Here is a 13,076-nt window from a genome sequence, read left to right on the forward strand (position 1 = left end):
GTGCTGACAAGGCAATGGTACCGGAGAGGAATGCAGAGAGGGTGATGGAAGGCCACATCTGAACTTCCCTCTTTCTTTGGAAATGCAGAAGGGTTTGGGAGTGGACACAGCATTAAACATAGAGCAAGTGAGAGAAAGAAGAGAGTTGGCCTGCATACACATTTCTCCCTGTATTGCAGGTCTCATTAAAAGAAACCTGGAGAACCAGTTCTCAGAGATATTGGCCACAGTTGGGCAGCAGGTGGTTCTACCCTGCTAGTACATTCCTGCGGAGAGCGACAGAATTCTGAATTTCTTCTGGTACTGCCGGCTCCCAGCAGGGGGAACCTTCAAGTATATCCTGAAAGTTTTTAAAGCTGCAGGAGGTAACAGATTCCGGAATGGGCAATTTTCTGCTGTGTTGTACAAGAATAAAATGGCCCCTGGGGAAATAGCAGTTGTGTCTTTCCAGGACACAGTAGTTTATTACTGTTCTGTGACACTCCACAGTGAGTTGAGCTCCATTTCTGCTTATGTAAAATCTGTATCACCAAGAACAGCAGAGGAGGGGAGGGGCTCTTCATCCTCCACTCTTGGTAGTGCTTTCACCCTTCAAACGATCTTTGATATCAACCTTTTCAACATTTTCTCACATCCCAGCACCTCCCTATATTTCTCTAAGACTTCATGCATGCAGAGAGATTCAGATCCACCTCATTAAATGGGACACATGCATCTTTGCCAACAGGCTCGCCAGCCTGGTAAGGAAGGCTTTAAACTAGGAAAGACAGGGGAAGGCGAAAGTTACAGAGACTGTGCAATCAGCAAAACAGGGCCTAAGTGTGGTCACCTCAAGCACTGACAGGCAGGCAAGGAAGTGCCTACAGGACAACACTATGGGAAAACCTCTTGCACCCCTTCTGAGAAATCGGCACATTCAGCTATCTCTCTGAAGCACCCGAATACAAATGCAGGCAGCATAGGGAATTAACAGGAGGAACTGGAGATCTGTGCACCATTGCAGGCCTATGATCTCATTGCAATTATGGAGACATGGTGGGACAGCTTGCATGACTGGAATGCTGCAATGGATGGCTACAGGCTCTTTAGGAAGGACAGGCCAGGAAGGCAAGGATGGGGAGTCACCCTTTATGTGAGAGAGCAGCTGGAGCTGGAGTGTGGAGCTCTGCCTAGGAGTGGATGATGAGCCAGCCAAGAGGTTATGGGTAAGGATTAAGGGGAAGACTAACATGGGTGACACTGTTGTGGGTCAGCTGATCAGGAAGAAGTAGTACAAGAGGTTTTCTACAGACAGCTGGAAGTAGCCTCATGTTCACAGGCCCTGGTTCTCATGGGGGACTTTAACCACCCCGATATCTGCTGGAGTACTGCAGTGGAGGAACAGAGGCACTTTTGGAAAAGATGGGGCAGGCAGGGGTGGCAGAGGGTGGCCTTAACACAGCAAGGCACAAGCAAGCCAGGAGGTACCTGGAGAGCATCGATGGCAACTTCCTGATACAGACGATAGAGGAGCCAATGAGGGCCTTGTACTAACAAAAAAGGAAGGGCTGGTTGGAAGCATGGAGTTTGGGGGACACCTTGGCTGCAGTGACCATGAGACAGTGGGCTCAGTATCCTGCCAGGAGGGAGCAGGGCAAAAAGCAGGATCACAGCCCTGGACTTAGAGCAAACTTTGACCTCTGCAGGGACCTGCTTGGAAGAATCGCATGGGATAGGGCCCTAGAAGGAAGAGGAGTCCAAGAGAGCTGGTTAGTATTCAAGGATCACTTCCTCCCAGCTCAAGAACAATGCATCCCAAGGAGAAGTTGTTAGGCAAAAGGGGCAGGAGACCTGTATGGATGAACAAGGAGCTCCTGGCAAAGCTCAAACAGAAGAAGGAAGTGTACAGGAGATGGAAGGAGGGACAGGTAACCTGGGAAGAATATAGGGATGTTGTCTGAGTATACAGGGATGGGGCTAGGAAGGCCAAGGCCCATTTGGAATCAAATCTGGCAAGTGATGTCAAGGACAACAAGAAAGGCTTCTTTAAATGCATCAGTAACAAAAGGAAGACTAGGGAGAATGCAGGCATGCTGCCGAATGGGGCAGGGGCCATGGTGACAAAGGATAAACAAAACGTAGAGATACTGAATGCCTTCTTTCCTTCAGTCTTTACTGGTACGATTGGCCCTCAGGAATCCTAGGTCCTGGACACCAGGGAGAAAGTGGAGAAAGGAAGACTTTCCCTTGGTGGAAGAGGATCAGGTTAGGGATCGTGTAAGCAAACTGGACATATGCAAGTACATGGGCCCTGAGGGCATTCCTCCATGACTGCTGAGGGAGCTGGTGCTGTGATTGCAAGGCCACTCTCAATCATCTTGGATAGGTGAGGGCAATCAGGAGAGGTGCCTGAAGACTGGAAGAAAGCAAATGACTAGATGATCTGCAGAGGTGCCTTCCAACCTCAACCGTTCTGTGATTCTGTGATTTGCTCAAGTTCTGGGTTCTGACTTTGTCTTCTCCTGCTTGGCCACAGACCTGGGAGTTGAGGCAGGTTCCCTGGGAGGGTTTCCAGAAGAGCCAATATTGCACAGGAAATTGATGACCCATGGCCTGTACAAGGATTTTTGTGCAAATAGGGGAGCATCTGTAGAGCTCTGAGTGGAGGAAAGCCCCCAAATGTGGCCCCTGAATTCATCAGCTCCATTACCATAGGGGGACTCACAGTACGTCCCTGAGGAGCAGCAGCCCTAGTCATGGGACAGGATCAGGTGAAGGGTGGCTGAAGGGAGTCCACAGGTTCCCTGCTGTCATCTCCAATCCACTGTGACTGTATTCATGTGTCGTTGCAGGGGTATGGGCCCAGGTATGGCTGATGGAGGCTAGATGATGGCTGAAAGCAGCCGATGGCAATGCATACCTCTCCTGACAAACCTCCAGTTTCAAAATCAAGAACTATGTCATCCTATGGTAACAGCAGGGACTAGGGACCAAAATAGACTGGGTCACTTTTATTGGCAGCTCCTGGGGCATTGCAAAGAAATACGAGGCCGTGGTGGCCAAACAAGCCACGGCCTCCCAGGAGAACTTCCGGAGCAAGGTGTCTCCAGCCCTGTGTGCCTTGCACCCCCATGACACAGCCCACTAGTTCAGCATCTTTCCATGGAGACAGGAAACCCAGCTGTGCCCTGACACAAACCTCCTGCCAAGGGCCCCTCATCTTCTCCATGTATGCTCCCACCCTACCAAAAAGGGGCAGAGTTTCACAGCTCGACCTTCCTCCACGGCGCCAAGAGACGTGGGAGCACTGGGAGACAAATCCACTGCCCCCAGAATCAGCTCAGGAGCCCGGCACAACTGGTGTGTTCAGGATGGCCCTGCTCATCCTGCACCAGGTGGGAGCTGGGAGGAGCCCAGTCGAAAAGAGCTGCAGGGTGCCCCAGTCCTGCCCACTGCCCTGGCCCAGGACAGACCTGCGGGGGGTAGGGATGGGGGAACTGAGGCTGGTGACATTTGCAGTTTCTGCACCCTGGCACAGCCCCAGCGACCAGCAGCGCTGCGCTCCTTCTCTGCTGATGGATCTGCCCCCACTCAGCCCCACCCTGAGTCCTCCCCTTCTCCTTTCCCTAAAGGGCAGCACAGAGTTGTTTGCACTGGCGCAGTGGGGGGCTGTAATCCTGGTGTGGGCAGGAGTGGGTGTCGAGCGCAACTCAGCTCAGCTCAGCTCAGCTCAGCTCAGCTCAGCTCAACTCCTCTCTGCCTCCCACCAGGGCTGATTTGCCCCCAACTGGCCCTAACCCCCGGCCTGGCAGGGCATGATGCCATCCACGATGGTGCCTTGGCTCCTGGCCTGGTCTTTCACGGTGGTGCCGGCAGGTGAGGTCTGGCTCGGAAGGACATCAAGGCCAGGGCTGAGCAGGCTGTGGCTGCCCGCAAGGGCCTGTGCCCTATTCTGGGGTTCAGCTCCTCCTGCTCACATGCTGGGCACGCTCTCCCATGCAAATTGCCTTCCCTGTCGGGGAAGGGGGTGCTGTGGCAGGGAGGGGAAGGCTTTTAGGAAATTGGGGACATTGTAAGAAAAAAAACAAGATCGGTCCTGAGGAGGGCAGCCTGGAGATATTCCAGGGCCAGTGGGTTTCCTAGGGCAGAGGGTAGATTGCAGCTGCCCATGTCCCAGGGAAGGGGACCCCAGAGTGGCTGATGAACAGGAAAGGCTCCCTCTGTCTCCATCTACTGCTCCCTGCACTATCTACTATCCGTCCACAGGAGTGGGAGCCCAGGTGCAGCTGGTGGAGGCCAGTGGAGGGCTGCGAGCATCTGGGAATGCTGTAAACCTCTCCTGCCATGAATCTGGCTATAGCTTTGAGACATTTGCTGTGCGCTGGTACGGACAGTCCCCGGACGACAGACCTGAGTGGGTCTCCTACATCAGCTCTGATTCCTCATCCATTCAGTACATGCTGGCAGTGGAGGGTCGAGCCACTGCCTCTCAGGATAATCCTCAGGCCGAGGCATTTCTAGACCTGTGTGCGCTGTGCCTTCGGGACTCCACCTGATACTTCTGTGCTGCCACCACAGTGACAGGAAAGCCATCTGAACTTAAACACAAACCTCTTGCTGAGGCCCCTCCCTTACCTTCTTTAAGTGTCCTATCATCCAACAGAAAATGTAGGAGCAACACAACTGTTTATGACTTCTGTGGAGGGTAGAGCAGTGCTCCATGGCATGGCCCCTTCCAGATTACCTCTGATACCACAGGGAAACTCAGTGAAATCCTGAAGGGCAGCAGCATTGAGCAAATGGCAAGGTCTGGTACAGTGCAGCAGGAAGGGGCCTACAGGCTCCATGCTGAAGTGAAGTCAATTCTTCAGTTGTGGCTGTGTGTCCATGGAGGGCTGCTGGCCCAGATGAGGCTGATGGAGGCCATAGGAGAGCTGAGGGCATCTGGGGGCTCCAGGCACTTTTCCTGTTGAGGGTCAAAGTTGACCATCAATTGCTAAAACATGCGGTGGTACCTGCATGCACATGGGTCTAGATTCAAGTGCCTCACTTTCACAAAGCATAATACTTTCTGTATCTGATGCAAGGCCACCATGGCTGGGTGAGTCTCTGTCTCCCACAGAACAATCCCCAGGACATTCCCCTGGTTGAGGTGTCTCTGACCCTGCACACCCTGCACCCCTGGGTACTCTGCCTGATACTTCTGTGCTGTTCCCACCAGGACAGGAAACCCCACTGTGCCCTGAAACTAACCTCCTGCCGGAGCCCCTGGCCCACAGTGAGGGAGCTGGAGCAGAGGCAAGTGCCAGGGGGGTCAGGGCTGCTCCCATGGAGAGTCAGGCTATCACTGTGCCCCACAAGACAATCATGGCCATGCTGCAAATGGTTCCTCTCCCAGCATTGCCTGTTTCCTCTCTACAAGAGCCAAAGGCAGAGTTAAAGTCCGACAAGGATGTTCAGCATATTTCATTTCTCCAGAAGAGCTCTGACCACTCTGCCTGCCTGCATTCCCTCTTGCATTCCCTCCCTCCTCTTCTTCCCTTGGATACCCAAAGCATGGAAACAGCATTTCCTGTTTCCAATGTCCACTTCTCAGCCTGTTTTCATCTGCTGGTTGGAGCGAAGCAATGGGTAAACAGCACTGCTCTGGCTTCAGGGTCATTTCAGGGCAGGCAACAAGATCTAACTAATCAATGTCTGCAGTGTGGGGGTGAGCAGGGCACCTGGACAGCCTTTGATGCACTTATAGCAAGTGAGGGCAGAGCTGAGGTGAGGAGAGGCAAAGCAGAGTGGGCCTGGTTTTGTGGGATGCAGTGTGTGGGGGGTTATTGTCCATCTTAGCTAAAAGGGATGGGGAGACGCAGCACTCCAGGAAATTAGGGCACCCTGAACCCTGCACAACCCTGTGGGACTGTGCTGACCTCTTACAGCACAACCTACCCCTCCCAGTCCAGCCCTTGCGTTTCCCTGTGGAATGCAGTGAGAACAGCTCCACTCCATTCCCAGGTGTGTGGGTCAGGTGCCTCTATCCAACCTGCAGCCCACACAGAGCAGGGATGGGCAGGGCACAAGGGAACCCCCTGAGGCAGCTACACTCAGTCTTTGAATATTGGAGGCTGTCTCCCAAAGCTGTCTCTCAGCCCCATGCAAAAGGGATAGGGAGTGCACCTCGCAGGGGTGCAGACCGTGGAGTGGGTCCTTCAAGGGAATGCTGCAGGTTGATAGCCCATCCCTGGGACCAGCCTGAGCTGGGCCTGGCCAAGGCAAAGACCTGGCTGCGGGTGGAGCAGGGTGGTCCATATCTCTGCTTTGCTCATGGATATCCTCAGACATCTTCCTGACTCTCCCCACAGCTCCCAGTGTGCTCCCCTTTCTGGAGCAGCCACTGGGCAGTGAACATCTTTTTCCTACTGCTGGGAGGCACTGCCAGGGTGCCTTTCAAAGGGCTGTGCAGGGCTAAAAAGCAGGGACACCCTCACAGCCTTCTAGGGAGAAAAGTGAAAGGGGCCACGGCCTTTTGGGGGCACTGCACTCCACCTCTGCTAATGAACCTGCCACAGCCCCACCATGAACCAGCCATGTGTCCCCCCTTCTCCCACTGAAGAAGCCAAGACAGCAGAGGCAGAGCCACACAGTGGGGAGGGGGAGGCACAATCATCAGTGCTGCCGTGGCAACCCCAGTGTGGGCAGGAGCAAGACCCAGCACAGCTCATCTCTGCTATCCTTTGCCTCCTGTCAGGGCTGCATTGCCCCTGGCATTAGCCTATGGCCCCTGGCCCAGCAAGGAAAGATGCTGCCCAGAGTGGTGCCTTGGTTCCTGGCTTTGTCCTGTGCAGAGGTGCTGGCAAGTGAGAGCTGGCTGGGGAGGACAGTGAGCCCAGGACTGGGCAGGCTGGGGCTGCCTGCAGAGGCCCATGTTCCATCCTGGGACCCAGTTCTTTCTCTTCCCACGCAGAGCACAGTCTCACGTGCACATCTCCTTCTCTGCTGGCTCTGCTGGTGAACAACCTGCCAACTTGTGCATGCCCCATTCTTCTCTGTGCAGTCTTTGTCTGCAGGGCTGTAGGCCCAGGTGTAGCTGGTGGAGGCTGGCAGAGGGCTGTGAGTGCCTGATAACTACATGCACCTCACCCATCATGGATTCAGTTTCAACTTTCATGAAGTCCTCTTTGGTATTGTCAGATGCCTAGTGCTGGACACGAATGGATCATCCACCATTTGTTATGGCACTGCAGTGCAGGTTCAAGCCACGACCTCCTGAGGCATTTCTGGGCTGAGGTGTCTCTCCTGATCACCATTCCTGCCCACCACTGTCTCCAGGGACATACTCCTGCCATATTGAGCATGTGCATGTACCTGCCTCTGTGCATTTACTAAAGGAAACACACCTTGAATTCCACAGACAAAACCATTCTTAACAGCACTGCTCAGTCTGCTGAGGGTTTCCTTTCTAATCACTCAGACAACCTGTTTGACTTGCAGATTTGTCTTTCAGATCCCAGCGGGACAACTTGCAGTCAAAAGAGGAAAACAGGATTCCCTCATCAGTCATTTCTGGAGCTCATGGGGAGAGAAGAAAAGTCAGAGTTCGGGCATTTGTCATGAAAAATGATCCAGGAAGGACAAAATTAGACCTTCTAGCCTGAATGAGATTATTTGATGTTTACAGTCAGGACCTTCCCTGAAGGACTGAAAAGGCATCTTGCAACCATCCTAGCTTTCAAGATTTCCTCTTCCTTTAGTTCTGAGGGCTCTGGCTGACACATGCGTGAATGCTTTTATCCATGGTGTCTTTCTGGTTTGTTTGGTTTTGTCTGAGCGCTTGTTTCCTAGACCTGAAAATGTAATGGGAGCAAGAGCTTTTGAGCAGGTATGCTCGCAGCTTCAGGCTCTTGGAGATCCAAAACAGAAGCACAGGGAAGTGGTAGAGGAGATAAAGTTATTGCTTGAGCTCTCAACATCTGTTCGTCATTGCTCCCATGTCTGCAGATGCCCTTTCTCAGGCACAGGCAAAGGCCTATTGGCCCCCTGCAGGAAAGGTTTCAGTCTCTCACCCTTACCTGTCACATCTCTTCCACACACCGTAGAAGACAATCAACAACAGTGACTAAGACTAACTTTTTTTTTTTTTTTAAATACCAATCAGTATCTTAAGATAGAACAAAAAAAGAAACCTTGAACTTCGTATATATGCTCCAACTCCTGCCTGGTTTGCCAGGGATTCGAACTCAATAGAACTGTCTAGAAGTTGCAGAGTTTTCTCGTGGAAAATTCCATTCTCTTTGTTCTTTACCTTGTACATATAGCCAATAAAGGGAGTGTTAGATAGTAACTACACCAATACCAACCAAAGAAATGTATATAAGTCATTTACTTATGCTAATCAGGGAAGCCTCTGTCTGATCTATTGGACATTGGACATTCTTGTCCAATAGACATTCTATTGGGCATCCACATCCAGTAGACATTCTATTGGGCATTGGACATTCTTCCCCTGCAGCTGTCAGTGAGTGTATGTGAGAATAACGGCTCTCTCTGAACCCAATTACTACAAGTAGAGTTTTCCTATGAAAATACCCATCATCCATCTTGACTGGTCTTCCCCACAAAAAAAAAAATCTATCCTAGCACCTGGTGTACACACATGTGTGCATATACGCCTGGAGCCAGAAGAAACAATATAGAGAAGATGCATAAGGAGAGCATACTGTTTGCTTGGGAGAAGTCACCATGTTTCCTGGGCAGATGTGGAGAGCAGGAGGAAGGCTGGAGGGTACAGGATAGAAGAGTCATGGGATGCTATAGGGAAGTGTGTGAAATGGATACATGTGTTTTTGGGGGAGGGGATGTCCGCCATGATTTCTGTTGACCCTGTTGGCAGAGGACAGGGAGTCAAGCCAGGGCAGGCAGGGGGTGCAGGGCATGGGGAGGGTGCTGTGAGGGGACACTTCAGGCTGACAGCCCATCCCTGGGGCCAGCCTGAGCTGGGTCTGGCCAAGGCCCCTCTTGGCTGTGGATAGAGCAGGGCACTCCAAGTCTCTGCTTTGCTCCTCGCCATCCCCGTGTCTCCATGGCTCCCCACTGCCCACAGCCCCTCACCCTGCTCTCCTTCCCAGAGCAGACACTGAGCAAGCGGGCACCTTTTCCCTATTGTCTTGGAAGCTTTGCCCAGGATTCATCTTTTAAAGGACTATACAGGGCTAAAGAGCTGGGAAACCCTCACAGCTGTCCTGCGAGAAAAGGGAAAGGAGCTGTGGCCTCCCGGGGGTGCCACAGTCCTCTGCTGATTAACCTGCCCTGGGTCCGCGAGGGAAGCTCTGCCTCCCCTTTTCCTCCCACAAAGGGACTGTGACGGTGGGGGGCTGAGTCATGGGGAGGGTCTGAGCACAGCTCAGCTCTGTTCCTCTCCACTTCTCACCAGAACTGCTTTGTCCTCAACTGGCCCCTGGCCTGGCAGGAAATGATGCCTCTCAGGATGGTGCTTTGGCTCCTGTCTTTGTCCTTCGCAGCGGTGCCAACAGGTGAGAGCCAGCTGGGGAGGGCAGCAAGGCTGGGGCTGAGCGGGCTGGAGATGTCAGCGGGTAGCTGTTCCCTGTCCTGTGGCCGAGCTTCTCCTGGTCCTATGCTGGGCATGCTCTCCCATGCACAGTGCCTTTCTCAGTGGGGACAAGGTGCTGCAGCAGGGAGAGGGAGCTTCTCCAAGACGGGGAATATTTTGGAAGAGGATTAAAAACATCCCCGAGGAGGGCAGCCTTGAGATTTTTGGGGGCCAGTGATTTCCCAGGATAGGGGGCAGACTGTGGCTCTCCGTGTCCCTGGGAAGGGAACTCTGGCTCACAAACCTTCTTCCATCGCATGCATGCACTGCCCTGCTCCCTCCACTCTCTGTCCTCAGGGATGCAGGCCCAGGTGCGGCTGGTGGAGGCTGGTGGAGGGCTGCGAGAGTTCGGAGACTTTGTGCAACTCTCCTGCCATGGATCCGGCTTCACTTTCAAGGACTTTGACATATGCTGGTACCGTCAGGCGCCAGGTTCCAGCCTTGAGTGGGTCTCCTACATCAGCAGCCCCTGGGGTAGTACAGAGGAATACAGTGCTGCAGTGGAGGGTCGAGCCACTGTCTCCCGGGACAATTCCCAGGCCAAGGTGTCTCTGACCTTGTTCAACCTGCAGTTCCGGGACTCCGCCCAATATTTCTGTGCCAGGGAGCCTTCCCACAGCCTGCAGTAGCTGGCAGAAGCATGACAAAAATTTCCTTTTCCTCTACAGGAGATGAGCTTTTCAGATCCTAGCTCTCCTGTGTGCTTCTCTACATGCCCTCTTCCCCTTGTTCTGCTGGTAACCCCCCGCTCCCGGCTCTCCCCTGCCCAGAAGCTGACTCTGAACTTTGCCTCTGCCACCTCACTTAGCTGCCTCCCTGAGACCTCCACCCCTCTCTCCCCAGGAGTACCCAGGCCAGGCTGTGTCACCTCTGACTGCAGTTGCCCCCCAAGTCCAGTGGCTTAAGGTTGGGACTGGCACTCTGCGACATCCAAGTACCTGAAATCGCCTCATTTGAATCCCCATGGCAGAGTCCCCATGCAGCTCTCTAGGCCATTTCTTGCCCTGATCATATCCAGCTTCTTCTGCTGCTCTGGCTAGGCCATGGGGAGTCTGTGGGTGTGCCGGCTGGGGAGCCCACACAGAGCCCTACAGGGTGAGATCAGCAGTCCCTCCGACAGCTGCACTGTGCTCTGCAGTGGAGTTAGGAGAGCAGGAGGGCCTGGCACCTTTCTGTGTCCATTCCCTTGGATTTGAGAAACCTTTATCATTTCACCTATCCTCTCCTTTCCCCAACTTATCCTGTTTGGATTGTGGAAGTCCCAAGGCAGTTTGAGATGGGGAGGGCTTGGGGAAAAATTCTATCTTCTCCATGTTCTTACACCTGCTCCTCAGGGTCTCTCACTTTGCACTGGTTCAATCAGTTTGTTCACAGGGCCCTGTGAGGGCAAGGGCAAGAATGGACAAATAAGGACATAGCCCCATTTGCTTTGGAGAGGTCCCTGCATTTTCTGCATGGGTGAAGTGCTGTCTTGGTTACAGAAAAAAAGTGTCCCTCCACACCCAGCTGAGCAGGTTCAAAGGGTTCCATTCCCTGGTACAGAAAACATCCACTCCGAAGGAAACTCAGAAACAGCTGAGAGTCTGTCAGGCGCCTAGTGTGAGGGAAATGGGCTGTCTGCCTCATGGGAGCCTTTGTTCCTCATGCCAGGAAAGTTTCTCAGCCCATCACCATCCACCTGCTCACCAGATACTGGGATTTCAGCCCCCTCAATGTGCTATACAATCTCCCTCCCATCTGGGAGCCAGGGCTGATGGCTGCTTTGTGCCACCCTAGATGTGCAGCATGGCCCCTTGTCCCACCAGTCCAGAGCAACACAGGGAGAACCACATTCAGGTCCCAAGGAAGGGAAGGTTTCCATATCTCTAGCATTCACCTTTACTATTTCCACCATATCTCTTTACAATGGCAGTAAAAGTTGGCACTGGCTCTGTCAGACTCCTGGTAGACATATAGCATGATCTTATGGGTAATAACTTCATCCACTACACTTCGACCTTCCAAGGCTGCAGCACCATCTCTGTAGACCAAGACAAGAGCAAGGTCTCCCTGCACCTGCACACCCTGACACCCACTGACATTGCCACTTACTTTTGTGTCAGCTATAGTGGCACTGATGCAAAGAGGAACAGCATGAAAAGGAAATGGGTCATTGTGGTAACAGGCTCTTAGGGAGTGAGAGGAGCCTGCCAGAAAGGGTCCCTCAGGAGTCAGGAAGGGATGTGGTTGTGGAGGACAGGCTGGATTTGCTCTTGGCCTTGTATTCTATTGCAGAGGGAAGAAAAAGCTGGTTGGGGAATTATATTTTTAGGGGAAGGAAATGCTTGTATACCTCCCTGCACTGCCCTGCATGGTGCCTCAAGACTTGCTGAAACAAGGCAAGGTTGGGTGGAGAGGGGCTGGCATCTTCCCTGGCCATGGTAGGAGAGCAACAGGAAGACCGAGCTGTTCCAGGAAGGAAGGTGCTGAGCCTTGTCCTTCTGGGCACCAGTCACCACCGTAAGACAGCAACAAACAACACTTGAAGCTCACCAAGGAGTTGTGTTCAGTTCTGCAGCTGAGGCAGCTCAACCCCCTCACATAGCAACAGACTCCCACTCACCTGCATTATCTCTGGAGATTCTGTGACAGTGTGAACTGCTTCTGGCCTGGGGGAGGGCCAGAATACTTTGGAAGTCTCTGTTCATGCAAGGACTGCACACTCCCCTCCACTTCCTTACAAGGCCAAGGCACCACCTATGCAGCCTTATCCAGGGATGAGAGCTCTCTGCAGCTGCAGCTGCTGATACCCACACATACCACCAACGACTTCTGTGGCAGCCACCATGACATTGTGAGGGCAGTACCAGATGGGGAATGTTAAACTGCAAACTGGCCCCTTTGCTTTCTGAGAATAACCACAAAGGAGCACTTTCATAGAATGCCATTCTCCCATTTGGGGAGGAGTGGGTGAAGGCTGTGGCAGGTGGAGAAGACTAGAATGGCTTATTTATGGGTCTTAAGGCTTGAGAATAGTACCAGAATTTGAAGGGAAATTACAGAGCAACAAGCAATCTGTCTGAGCAGTCTGCTCACCTGCAGCATTTGGAACCCCTTGCATGCCCTGTTGATACGGTGGGGCAGGATACAGCAGCATCCCTGAACCTGCTGTGGATCCATGCACTTGTCTCCTGCACCGCAACAAGACACTGGCCATGGCCCCACCTTCCAGGACCACATTTCCTCCTCTGCAGATGAAGCAAGATGTACCCAGTGTTGCGTGCCCAGGCACCTGCCACTGCTACCCCCTGCCTGCATTGCATGCACAACTGTTCCCAGATGACACTTGCGAAATTTGGGCCCTGTGCAGGGCAAGGGCTCACAGTTTCTCCCCTCACATGTGTTGTGAACAGGGAACCAGCCTCCACTGATATGTTTGTGGGGCACTAGCACAAGCAGAAACCAGGAGAGAGCTGGGAGTGGATGGCTGCAGTTTTTGGAAAAATACAAGTACAAATAG

At 52.9% G+C, this 13,076-nt stretch overlaps 1 gene segment (V, D, J or C); it reads left to right on the forward strand.

The window, feature by feature from the left end:
• Nucleotides 1-3,809: 3,809 nt before the first annotated feature.
• LOC135330586 (immunoglobulin heavy variable 3-48-like) lies at nucleotides 3,810-4,535 on the forward strand. The segment is given in 2 exon segments: nucleotides 3,810-3,855; nucleotides 4,246-4,535. Coding segments are annotated over 2 exon segments (336 nt in total).
• The last annotated feature ends 8,541 nt before the right edge of the window (nucleotides 4,536-13,076 follow it).

The sequence above is a fragment of the Dromaius novaehollandiae genome, chromosome 22 (assembly GCF_036370855.1).
Source record: "Dromaius novaehollandiae isolate bDroNov1 chromosome 22, bDroNov1.hap1, whole genome shotgun sequence".
Classification (NCBI taxonomy): domain Eukaryota; kingdom Metazoa; phylum Chordata; class Aves; order Casuariiformes; family Dromaiidae; genus Dromaius; species Dromaius novaehollandiae.